We start from the raw sequence: 13,960 nt of genomic DNA, 5'->3' as shown, positions 1-13,960 counted from the left end.
GGTTAGTCAAATGAAAACCTTCCATTTTTTGTGGCTTGTTTATCGCAAATGGGTTCGATTTGACTCTTTTTATAAGACAGATAAAAATGTCTCTATTTAAGAGCTATTCACTTTCTACCATTTTTGTAGTGGTCTATTATTTTGCAATTAAATAAGCTTTTATTTCATACTTGACACTGTTCTTCCACATGCATTAAATCATTTACAAGAGGAAATTAAAGTGAATAGGGGTGTGATTGTCATTGACAGTGCACTAACAGAACTGCCTTGAAATTAGGATTTTACTTTAGCACACTGTCAAAAGATAGTTATTCATAATCACAGAGATTATAATAAGAGGAATAAAGATGAAAAGGTCTATGCTTAGTAAAAGCTCTCGTATCCACTTAAAAAGTAGTAATCTGGCAGTCTTGTCTGTACAACCTTTGAAAGGAAAGCAGTCGATGAGAGAAAAGCAAGTTGTTTTGAAGTTTGGGAAAAGAGGAAATTCATTGCACAAGCGTTGGGTATAGCAGATACAATTTAAAACGATCTGAGAAGAATGTAAATCGCTGCTGTACTAACAATCGGACATTAACCACCTCCACCATGAATATTCTCACTCACACTCACTCATCTTCTACCGCTTATCCGAACTACCTCGGGTCACGGGGAGCCTGTGCCTATCTCAGGCGTCATCGGGCATCAAGGCAGGATACACCCTGGACGGAGTCCTGAATATTCTGTCTGGCAATTTAAAGAAATGCTTCAAATCTTGTTGGGAAGAATTTCATCATGCAGCAAGACAATGACCCCAAATACAACAAAGAACTGTATCAGCAGAGAAAGCTTTAGATCAGGTAAGTCGATCATTGGACCATAACTCAACTGTGCGGCATTTCATTTCCTGAAGAGGAGACTGAAGCCTGTTGTACAAGCCTGGAAAATCATCACAAAAGAAGAATGCAAACAGTCTGGCGATGTCAGTGGGTCACACTGACATCCAGTTATTGCAAGCAAGGGATAAAGCAAAACAGGAAGAAGCAGAAGATGACTATTTTCCGCAAACATTAAAGAACAAAAAAATTATTTTCTTCCGAGCTTGTTAGGAAGTTGGGGACAGAATACAGCATCAGCCATGATACAGCAAACCTATAATTGTGCTCCTGTCTATAAGAGAATAGAGAATCGGGGGGGGCAAGTTGTCAAATTCAAACCAAATTCAATGGTAGTTATGTGCAAAAATCTAAATAAATCAGTACATTTAAATAAATAACAAGACTGCATGTTTTTGTACAGCAGTGCTCTGGGAAGCTTGACTCTCGGGAACTAGCTGCCTGACATCAATCAAATAAAGAGTGCTCATGCCAGTGATTTATGCTTGAACACAGAGCCCTAGCGCCCCAGACATGCACATTTGCATGAGAAATGCTTCAAAAGTGTTTAAGTGTTGAAACGAACATTGACGCGTCACATGACATCCTCTCCGTTGGCTCGCATCGCTGAATTTCAGTTGTGAGAGGACAGCGGCTCTAAGGGTGGCTGTGATAATGAGAGGAGACGACTAAGTTTCCCAGAGTGTGAAATATGAGCTCAGATCAGTCCATTAGGGAATTAATTTGCAGTTCTCAGCGGTTTGAGGGAAATCATTAGACGTACAGTAATGAGAAGGTCATGAGACATTAAGGGAATGGTCAGACAGTTAAACTGCCCTTTCCGAAGTCCTTGGGATTGATAAATTAGTACCAGAGTATTTGGGACTGTAACAAATAACTTTACAAGCCTCAGAGCCTGGCAAACCAATAACACGAGTTGTATGGCGACGTGAAAATTTAGAATTGAAGCAAACTCCCCTCCGACAAGCGTGACACATTTCACAAGAAGAAATAAAAAAAAGAGCGATTGCTCACAGCATGGATCTGAGCAGAAGTTCAATTTATAGCTTTTTATAGCTGAGTAATTAAACCGAATCCAAAAATATTCAATATTATCCAATTCCTCAAAGAAAACGAATGACTTGGTGACAGGGCAATTTCTCTGAATTATTCTCTGCTCGAGTACAAAGACCAAAAAAAAAAAAAAAAAAAAAAAAGTGAATGTAATATCAGATTTTTAATTCCTCACAGATCATTAGAAAGAATTTAATACCATACCAAGCTACCATTTAGCTTACCTGCTAATCAAGCCATAAAAAAAAAGACGAACACAATGCCGCTATGTGTAACTGGATCTGTTTAGTGCTACACATATCTTGATCTTAATCTGCATTCAGATTCACATCCAGTGTAGGTGGGGTTTATACTAGAATTTATGTTTTTAAGCAAAATATATAGTCTACAACATTAGACACCCTGAAAACAGTGGAAATGACTGGAAATTTCCCAGCTGCATGAAAGTAAATAGCTGGTGTGACTATTTTCTTGTGTTCCTTAGGATCCCAGTCCTGATGCAATCTGATGCGAATCTCTAGGCTCAAGCAGATGCTATGCAATTCTTCCTGGCAAGCTTTCTTTAAACAGAAAAGAAAATAACCTTTCTACTATTTGCATTCATTTAGAACCTGTTCACACCAAATAATGTTTATGTATTCAGTTATAGTTCTGTTCCTCTATGTCGAAGTCTGACTAGAAGTAGGAGTAAGGGGTTTATACTCTTTCACCTCCTTTAACTCTTAAAATGAGTGATTTTAATCTGACAGCTATACAACCTTGTTTTGAAAAATCCATAAAAGGCTCAGCAGCTCAAAGAGACATAGTGTGAGTCTGTGCTGCGTGTGGCTTCAGCTGCATAGTATCTCTTGCTCTCTAATCGAGGCTGGGAAAGTAGAGTAGAGAGGTTCGGTTCGATGAGGAACTCATGCAAAGAAAAGTGGAAAAATACCCACATTACAGTGTCTGAGGACCTGCCGGGCAATCACTTAACAACTCGTTAGAGCAAATCAGGGACATTTAATCAGCGCCACATTAAAATCAAAGCTTGCCTCACTTACCCGAACAGAGGAATACGAACCAACCGATACTCATTAAAGACTTGCTGCTGCGTCTCACACATCGCTGACCATTCATTTCTCCAGTGGAAACCTGGAGCTCTTGGTCAATCTGAAAACTCTTACTGATGAAGCGAGGCTAGGCGAGGTTAGGCGAGGCGAGGCAGAGCTGCTGGTTGAAGTATGGATCGACACAAAGTCTGGATATTTAAGAGTGGGCAGGAAATAAAGATGCTTTTAGTAACTGTTGAGACAGGTGGGAGTTTAAGACAGTAGAAGGACTAATATGCTAGACCGTTCCTCGTGCCACCTGCTGACTGGCAGACTAGTACTACTTCCAGACTGAGAGAGCATAAAAGAGCAAGAATGGCGTCTGCAGTGAAGAGCCTCTCGTATAAGAACGATTCCTCCAGATCTCAGCAGGACTCCCTTCATCTGCTTTCCTCTTTACACCACAGGAAACGGTAAAAGCCACATGCCTTATACTACCTATGTGACTCCATGCATTTCTTCTCGCTAAATTATCTAGACACGTGTACATTTGGGAAAATAAAAGCAGAACAGCTTTCAGTCTCAGAATGTAATACCTCTTCTCTTGATGTTCCTCAAAGGCATTGGTACAAGCCTGGAAACACTGAGAACTTCTGATCGTGCTGCTGCCGAAGTGATTTGATTTGTGTTTTGTCACATGACTTGGAACATCCAGAATGCAAAAACTTGCTTGTGAGCTTAAATCAGAGCGACAACTTTGGTTCACGCTAATAGTGTTAACGACTAGTTTCTTCAAATCCGTAAGTTTCAAGAGGAATTTACTTGCCATTCAAACAGATTGCTTGTAGTTCGTCTCTAGCTGGCAACCGAACAACAAGACGTAGTTACCTAAGGTTATGAGATTAAATGATGCAATAATCAGCATCATACTGGTTGGCCTCGAACTAGATTCACTAACAGAAAAGCAAAGCAAATTATGTCCTAGCTATACACGCTCACCAGAGGACTCAACAAGCTCTGCTACCTCCTTACAGCTTGATTTTAATTTATAATCCTTCTTCTGCGATTTTGATGATCCGGTGAAATGAAACCATGACTTCCTTTTTTGTGTATCAGCTGTAATTGGGAATTGATGGTAGAATTAAGGGAAGTGAAGAAAGTCAGACTATAAATGCCACAGGATTTATTGTATGTATTGAAGTATGTCATAAATCACAGTCAAATCTTCAATTGCTACTGTTGCTGGAATCATGACTCTGTATTAAGAATGTGCCAATGAAAAAAATAAATGCTTTGTGGCCACTTTTTCCACTTAGTGTAAACATTTGTAAGTAGTCATTTTTACCAGACACTGGCATTTCATTAAAGCTCAAGTTACTTGGATAAAAAGTTTTCAAAATCAAGTTAACATTCTAACTCCATCAGTTCACTTAGAAACCGGCAGGCAGTACTGCAGGGCTTCCTCCATGTAGGGAATGATAAGGGCTATTAATTACATGGAGCAGAGGGACAAAAGGGAGATGTGCACTCACCCAGCAGATCTCAGAGCGGAGCCTGGGCCTCCATTGATGTCCATTACCTCCCCACATTGCCATAACTCCTGGGCCTTGGTGATTACTAGAGCTTGATATGTATGTCTGGCAAAGCAGTTACACACCACCTCCAAACTCCCCAAGCCCATGATGCAGTCTTGCAGAAACTAAGGGTTGGGTTCACTTGGATTGTACTTCAGTAATAATGCACAAAGAGAGTTCTCAGCATTATTGGTGATATATTGCACAGACACAGAAAACAGCAAGTTTCTAGCAAGGTACTTAGATACCATTTTTTGCTATAATAACGCTATAATAACTCTTTTTTACCAGAGGCATGTTTTGTGGGTGTCGATGTTCACACTCAGAGCCATAAAAATGTGTAGTTCTTCCTAAGTTTTTATGTTTTTATCTACCCTACTAGGGGCAATATATTCATAGAAAAGTTAAAAAATAAATAATACTTTTGTTATTTTTCACACAAAATGGTGATATCAAGCCCATTTTCATTCTGTAAGATTCCCCAAGTATTTTTCCATAAGCATTTCTATATTCTGTCTAAAGTCATCCTAACAGGTAGAAACGGCTCACACTGAAAGCCAAGTGTGTGTCCTAATTTAATATCACAATTACTAACGCGCCGCTAAAATAATTTATTTGTTTATACTGATGTCATACAAGTTGAATTTTCATCCCTCCAGTGAAATAGAGTGCCAGTGTACTAGTAAAAATGGTTAAACTTACCTTTGGACCTCTGTTTATATAGAATACATTTAAAGAGAAGACAAAGTTTAAGTGCCAAAGAAGATATCCTTTTAGGTTTGGGTAAAGTAAAAGGGATTGCCTTGAAGCTAGAGCCCAGATTATGGATAATAAAGAGGAGAAATGGTGTCTGAGTTGCCACTATAAATAAGTAGAACCATAAGAAGTGGCTGATTCAATCGTGATAACCACAATCCCAGGCCAACACAAGAAGATGTATCTTTAGTCATCTGTCAGAAGCAGTATGAACTCATTCACACACCAATGGTGGCAAATGTAATAGTAACACACAAGCAGTTCATTATTACCGTTATTATCAACTAGAGTGCTACTGACGAGAGTTAAAGACAGCTTTGGTAAAGCACATCGCCTGTAGGACTTCAGACTGGGAGAATCCATACATCGGCATGAAGCAAATTACAATATAGATCTCCTTGTGTTCAATAGCGTGCCATGCTAAAGAGTCCATACCACTCCATCAGGTTCATCCTCTTTAATTACAAAGCCTTAATGTTGCCTAATGGGAAAACTGTTTTGGCCTAGAATGAAAATAGGTCCAGACTAAAAGGAGGCAAAAACACAACATATTAAGAGCAGATGTCTGTATGCCTCAGTGCCTGTGCAGTTCAGGATACTCCTGAAAGTACTGATAGACATACCTAGACTTCTCCAAACCACAAGATCAACCAGTGCCCAGAGATTAAAGAGAACAAATAGTGTACATTCTGGTTAAAGTCAGAAGCAGGCCTACTGATAATTCTGACTCACATAACAATAGTTTCTGACACTGATAATAGGAGGCACTTTAGAACCTCCCAGTCTGAAAACATGCACCGGCTGAATGAACTAAATGAACTTCCTTTCACTGGAATGTATTACTTCATATGACATTTTATTACAGAGCTCCAGTCCTTTCCCTGTGAAAGAATTCCACACATTTTTAAAGACCCCCTAACAATATTTTTCCAGACCTTTTATGTTCTGATTTCTTTCTATTTTTTTTTATTGAAACTTCAAAATGAAAAGAAAAGGAAATGAATTGCAATATACATTAGAGAGGCTGTCTTAGCGCTGCGGGAAAAAAAACTGTCTGAACACAATAGATATAAAAGGATGTGTCTTATGATTTACCTCCAGAAGTGAAAAGCCAGAAATTAGCATTTGAAGATGGCAAGCGTTTAAAATATTTCATTCCGACTCCACACTCAGACACTAGCTATGATTTATTGATTTAATTAGCATCCAAATGCAATATGTAGCAAGTAAGAAATATAAATAATGAATTCGACCATGAAACCTACGTCTATCTTTTTTTCCCTAAACTTGTATTTATAGTCTATAATATTAATGTATTTTTTTATTCATTATAGTCTATATTGCTGAGGTAGGATATAAGGTAAGTTTTGTTTTATTCAATATAGTGTTCTATATTGACTGAAGGAATGGAAATAGTGGTTAAAATATGAGGTAAGATAATGATATATCAATGACATGTACGTTCATAATAACTTCAGTACAAGGTAAATTGGTATAATATACTGCGTCTATAAAATCATGAATTCTGAGAATTCTATGAGGAAGACATTTAAGTAATATATGATACAATGAGTTCATACATGGATAATCTAGATGACAAAATAGCATTTATATCATTGACATCTCGTCATAATGATCAAGTAAGATCTGACATGAGGGAGTTCAAGAAACTTACAAGATAAGTAATCATTTGGCCATAACTTCCACATGAGTTTTGAACTTAGGCAAAATCGATTTATAAGCAAAAAGAACTTCTCACACATAGATATTGCAAAGAATTGACTATCAATATGCATGTAAAAAAATCAACATGCAAACTACTGAATCACTGTAATGCATTCACTGATACTGAAATTTAAGTAAGCGGAGATTGGTTGCCTCTGCCAGGAGTTTTGAACTAAAACGATGGCAAACAGACCTCCAAATAAACACAGCAATGCTAAAGAAACCAGATTTAAACTGAACATTAAATCTTTAAACCAAACTGAATCTTTGGTCTGATGAGTGAAGTTCACAACTCTAGAAGTATTAAACAAACTTTTTCTTGTTTTGTGCTTTCACTGTACTGCTACATAAAACGACTGAAATGTTGCTGTAGTGTCAATAACAAGAGATGTGACATTTCATTAAAATGAAGCGATCTATGTTCACCTTTAACCGTATAAAAAGAGAGACAGAGAGAGAAATCTGTACACAGAGAATCTACAGTAAGCTGCCACTCTCTCTCTTCGCATATATCTCATTCGAAATGATGGGGGGAAGTTATTGTTCAATAATGCATTAGACTAACAGCATCTAACAAACAAGTGTCCTGCCTGCTTTCAAATTATATCCTGTCATCATGCATCTTTAAAAAGCAGCGAGGCTCTGAGGATCCACACAATCAACACGAGAGAGGAAAACACTCCCCGAACCACTTTTTCATTCTCCTCATTGACAACAAAAGACGTGTTTTCCTCTGAAAAGCTTTGTGAGGACAGCAACAGAGCAAGAGAAAGAGAGAAATGTGGGGAGTCATTTTTGGAAACTCCAGGATTTTACTGTTTGATTGCTGCGGCTATAAATGCTTGATTTTGCTTGATTTGCCTTTAAATGTATTCTCTTGAAGTCAATCAAACAAACAAAAAAACTGCAAACTATGTGAAAGACTTTCCCATTAAAACTTGGACACTGGAGACTCCTTCAACAAATAAACATCTAACTAACATTCTCCACGATTTCAGTGTTTTCTTGGGATGGTTATGGTTGTGAATGCTTGATTATTCTACATGTTTAACACCCGCAACTCCAAGAGGTCTCTGGCTAAAAGGGTGTTGTAATGTCACACAGCGTGTCTTGACCCAAAACATCAGAAAAACCTGCCGTTACTTGGAAAAATTTAAAGCTACTGCTATTCACTATACATTCTGTCTCTCTGTCCACACCTGATTGAGACTAGTGAGCACATTCACTTCACATTCTGTCTCTCTGTCCACACCTGATTGAAACTAGTGAACAGATTCACTTCACAGCAAGAAAAGTGCCTTTGCTCGCTGGACACCGGGACTTTAATATCGCACCCAGCTGTCTGAAATGTCCACCAAAGCTCCACTCTGACAGAGGAACCACTCACTGTGGTCATTGACAGAGCTTCCTGGACCCACTAAAACTCTGGAGAATAATCAGTTGAAATGGAAGAATAAGGGTGCAGAATGTTATATATAACAAAACTATGTATAACTATATATATAACTCCGTGTTCTGTTGATTTTGTACCCATGTTTGTTAGTTATTTAGATTATACTCTCTCGACAATCACACAGAGTTTCCTTTCCTCCGGATGAAAGACGCTGGGACCATTTACCCACCTGAACGTGAAGAGATGGTAGACTTCTGCTCTTTTAAAAGCTTTGAAGCACAATCTATAATATATAGTATGGTTCTATTTGAGATAAATATATCAGCAAAACACAAATCTGTACAAATTTCTGCCAGTTTAAGTAGGTCAACAGTTACTTAAATACATAAGACAGAAAAAAAAACACAGTTTATTATTGTCTAGGTAGCATTTAGTAAGAATCAAGTAAAGTGAGTGATCTTTCATCCTCTATTTACGCTCACATTGTGCCTTGAATCCTGAAATTCAGATTCACAGCTAAAAAAGTGACGCATTTTCTCTCCATGGCATGTTTTCCGTGTGCCAAGTAATTTTATTTAGGCTTCAAAGGACGTCACATCATTTTAGTCACTTGTTCATGGTCTAAAAGCTTGTTTTTGATTTTTTTTGTATCCACAAAGCTATACAAACCTAAGCACAGAAGTGTCAACATTGTTAATAGGATAATCCTAGCCTTAATAAGAAGAAGAAGAATCAGCATGTGGTGAAATAATTACCTGACCATATACTTATATAAAAGAAAATCCCATTAGGGTCAGGATCAGACATACAGCTAAACTTATAGTGAATAGTGACAACTTTGTAAGCATGTGATACACGTGATCAGTATATTTTAAATTTCATGAATAAAGACCATAAAAATAATAATAATGATAATAATAAGACAAAGTCTAATCACTGGCATTTATCACTAATACAAAAGCAAAAAGAAAATCTGAAAATTGTAATATAAAAATCAGGCATACTTAGTAATCAGTTTTTAGTAATAATGTCATCTACATATTTCAAAATGTTTTCTATTACTGAAAATTGTAGAGTCATTACCATTTAGTGAACAAAATGTAAATGTAATTTCATTTATTGTTCTTTATCCAGTACAAATGTAGTGGACTTGTACATTCCTGCAATAGAGCACCAAAAACTAGTAATGATTGTAGTCTTCTGTGCTACACAACACCAGACTACTACACAATACCAAGACCACTACACACTACTACAATATACTCCCACTATACCAAGACCACTACACACTAATACACTATACAGTACCTCCACTGCTACACACTAATACATTATACCTCCACTGCTACACACTAATACACTATACCTCCACTGCTACACACTAATACACTATACCTCCACTGCTACACACTAATACACTATACCTCCACTGCTACACACTAATACATTATACCTCCACTGCTACACACTAATACACTATACCTCCACTGCTACACACTAATACACTATACCTCCACTGCTACACACTAATACACTATACCTCCACTGCTACACACTAATACACTATACCTCCACTGCTACACACTAATACACTATACCTCCACTGCTACACACTAATACACTATACCTCCACTGCTACACACTAATACACTATACCTCCACTGCTACACACTAATACACTATACCTCCACTGCTACACACTAATACACTATACCTCCACTGCTACACACTAATACACTATACCTCCACTGCTACACACCACTAAATTATACCTCCACTGCTACACACCACTAAATTATACCTCCACTGCTACACACTAATACACTATACCTCCACTGCTACACACTAATACACTATACCTCCACTGCTACACACTAATACACTATACCTCCACTGCTACACACTAATACACTATACCTCCACTGCTACACACTAATACACTATACCTCCACTGCTACACACTAATACACTATACCTCCACTGCTACACACTAATACACTATACCTCCACTGCTACACACTAATACACTATACCTCCACTGCTACACACTAATACACTATACCTCCACTGCTACACACTAATACACTATACCTCCACTGCTACACACTAATACACTATACCTCCACTGCTACACACTAATACACTATACCTCCACTGCTACACACTAATACACTATACCTCCACTGCTACACACTAATACACTATACCTCCACTGCTACACACTAATACACTATACCTCCACTGCTACACACTAATACACTATACCTCCACTGCTACACTCTAATACACTATACCTCCACTGCTACACACTAATACATTATACCTCCACTGCTACACACCACTAAATTATACCACCACTGCTACACACCACATTATACCTCCACTGCTACACACCACTACATTATACCTCCACTGCTACACACCACTAAATTATACCACCACTGCTACACACCACATTATACCTCCACTGCTACACACCACTACATTATACCTCCACTGCTACACACCACTAAATTATACCTCCACTGCTACACACCACTAAATTATACCTCCACTGCTACACACCACTACATTATACCTCCACTGCTACACACTAATACACTATACCTCCACTGCTACACACCACTACATTATACCTCCACTGCTACACACTAATACACTATACCTCCACTGCTACACACCACTACATTATACCTCCACTGCTACACACCACTACACTATACCTCCACTGCTACACACCACTACATTATACCTTCACTGATACACACCACTACATTATACCTCCACTGCTACACACCACTACATTATACCTCCACTGCTACACACCACTACACTATACCTCCACTGCTACACACCACTACATTATACCTTCACTGATACACACCACTACATTATACCTCCACTGATACACACCACTACATTATACCTCCACTGCTACACACCACTACATTATACCTCCACTGCTACACACCACTACATTATACCTCCACTGCTACACACCACTACATTATACCTCCACTGATACACACCACTACATTATACCTCCACTGCTACACACCACTACATTATACCTCCACTGCTACACACCACTACATTATACCTCCACTGCTACACACCACTACATTATACCTCCACTGCTACACACCACTACATTATACCTCCACTGCTACACACCACTACATTATACCTCCACTGCTACACACCACTACACCATATCTACACCACTACACTATACCTTCACTGATACACACCACTACATTACATTATACCTCCACTGCTACACACCACTTCAAACACTACATCTACACCACTACACAGATTAAGGGGAAGGCAGTGAATGTTAAAGCATGTCACAGTAAACATGTAAAGGAGTCTGTGCAATGCTTGTGCTAGTAAGTCAGAGGATATGCAATTCTCGTGTGCAAAAGGTAGAGCGACAACAAACAGATGGTGATGCTTTGAGGATCTTTTCAAAGCATCAAAAACTTCTCACTCTCCATGAGTGATCCGGCTGCCCGCCACCATCATATATTCCTCATCAGCCCAAAGGGCTAATCTGTCACTGGTTCATTAATGAATAAAGAGCAGATGAAAGAGCCACACCGTGTTTGTCCACAGTTCACTGTCTATTATTGGCTAACACATTACTTCCAGCAACAGTCAACTCAGCCAGCATCTAAAGCTTTTCCGCCATTTCCATATAATTCTAACAAGGTATGGAGTCAGACAGAATCATATTCATACACACGCTACAGGCAGGCTCATATCTACTTACCGATATACTCAAAGATGTAGACGACGAAGAAGGGCGTGACAAGATCGTTAATGCCCTGGACATAACCGCTGGCAGGATGCCGGATGGCCCAGATGAACAGAATCCTCTCAAAGATCTGAAGAACAAAGAGACACAAATCAAAACCGTGGCCTGCGGCTACAACTGCACAATTCATGTATATACGGTTTAGAAGAACAAAACTTGTGTAAACATGCAAAGCTATGGGACTCTGCACAAGGTCACATTTGGCTGCTGTTAATTAGGCACACAGACGGCATCTCCTCATTTAGCCAGCAATCAATTAAGAAAATCAATTAAGCTCTCGAAAGTAATTAGCATCATGACGTTCGATCAAGCAAACGGTAAGGGTGAACAAAGAAGTGTAGAAGCAACGCACGCATGTGTTTGCTTACATACATGAAGGTTAGTAGTTAAAGAGAATATGGCTGAGGGTTATAGGACCACTAGATGCCACCTTAAGCGATGATAAATAAATAAAGAAGCCCAGCACATTGTGATAGCTGAAAACTCATAACATTTATGTTGAATTTATAAGAAAGTGTACGTGGTGGATGTTAGCAAGGTTACAGCAGTTAGAATGAAAAGCTGTCTGTTTAATAATGTTAGCCAGCTATTTAACTCTGCCTCAGGCCCTTTCCACATGTGAACAGATGTTTTTCCAAAATTCTTTTCCCTAGTTCTTGACCTGTCTATTTACAATGAGTTCAAAATCACTGCTGTCCACATAATACATTGAAAAAATAAAATGTACTTGAGCACACCAGCGTGTTGAGAGTATACGACAAAATCCTCAAGAAACGGCGTTAATCTGAGAAGAGACAGTGCAGCAAACCCAAACATGGATGAAAGTTTTAAACCAAAAATTAAAAAGAAGAATTCACTTAAGCCAGTGCTTAAGGTTATACTAAATTAATTACAGATATAAACGTAAGGAACACACTGAGTTGCGTTGTGCTCTCTGTGTGCGTTCACAATGACTTCAGCAAACATGCGCAGTATGAAAAGCCGTCAGTCTGCTAAAACGTGACAATTTTGTTGTCTCTTCCTTTTAACAACACAAAGACCACTAACTAGAGCTTGCTCATCTGTATTCATTCCATCTTCATTTCTTAAATCTATTCTCCATGATGCTAAGTAACTTTTCTTCCTTTCTCTTTTCTACCAAAGCAAACACCTCGATCTTCATTAAAGTGTCTTTTCGCGATCTGTCACTTCACTGTCAGCTTGTTTGGATTAAAGGAAACTGGGGGAGAAAATAAAGAGAGAGAGAGAGAGAGAGAGAGAGAGAGAGAGAGACGCACTTTCTCTCTGGTGTCTGACAAGTCAAACTGACGTCTGGCTCATACAGCGAGGCTTTCGGGACACCATGTTCCTGTCAAGCCCTAAATAAACTCATTGCTTGGACGGGGCCTGGAACAGCAAACACAGTGCTCGAGTCTTCCTTACATGCCCCGTGTGTGACTTACACCCGGTTCTGTCCATCAGCTCGCGATGTACGCTCACTGCCTCTGAAGGTTCCAGTGTTGAGATTTTCTTTTGTCAAAATGGCAGAGTAGATGGATTTTTCTTTTAATCTTAGACGCAGGATTAGCATCTCGCTCTTACTCTTACATGTCTGTTAATATCACAGACTCGGTCACCCGAATTGCACCATGGCCCACAAGCATGGCCACACAGGAGGCTCACAGTCAACATCGTTTAATTATTAAGATGTCATTGACACTCTAACTGCTGCAGCTCGGGTTCGATTCCCGGGCATA

The 13,960-nt window shown here is 38.9% G+C and overlaps 1 protein-coding gene across 3 annotated transcripts in view; it reads right to left on the bottom strand.

Moving 5' to 3' along the window:
- tbc1d22a (TBC1 domain family, member 22a) overlaps window positions 1–13,960 on the bottom strand; it is a 148,788-nt gene that overhangs the window by 86,130 nt on the left and 48,698 nt on the right. For all 3 annotated transcript variants that reach the window (XM_060889673.1, XM_060889675.1, XM_060889674.1), the window contains one exon: window positions 12,180–12,294. In XM_060889673.1, the coding sequence (XP_060745656.1) occupies window positions 12,180–12,294 (115 nt within the window). The remainder of the gene's footprint in view (window positions 1–12,179; window positions 12,295–13,960) is intronic.

Source organism: Tachysurus vachellii, chromosome 16 (genome assembly GCF_030014155.1).
Source record: "Tachysurus vachellii isolate PV-2020 chromosome 16, HZAU_Pvac_v1, whole genome shotgun sequence".
Classification (NCBI taxonomy): Eukaryota; Metazoa; Chordata; class Actinopteri; order Siluriformes; family Bagridae; genus Tachysurus; species Tachysurus vachellii.
The sequence above is the reverse complement of the archived record's forward strand: the minus strand, read 5'-3'. Positions and strand labels throughout refer to the sequence as shown.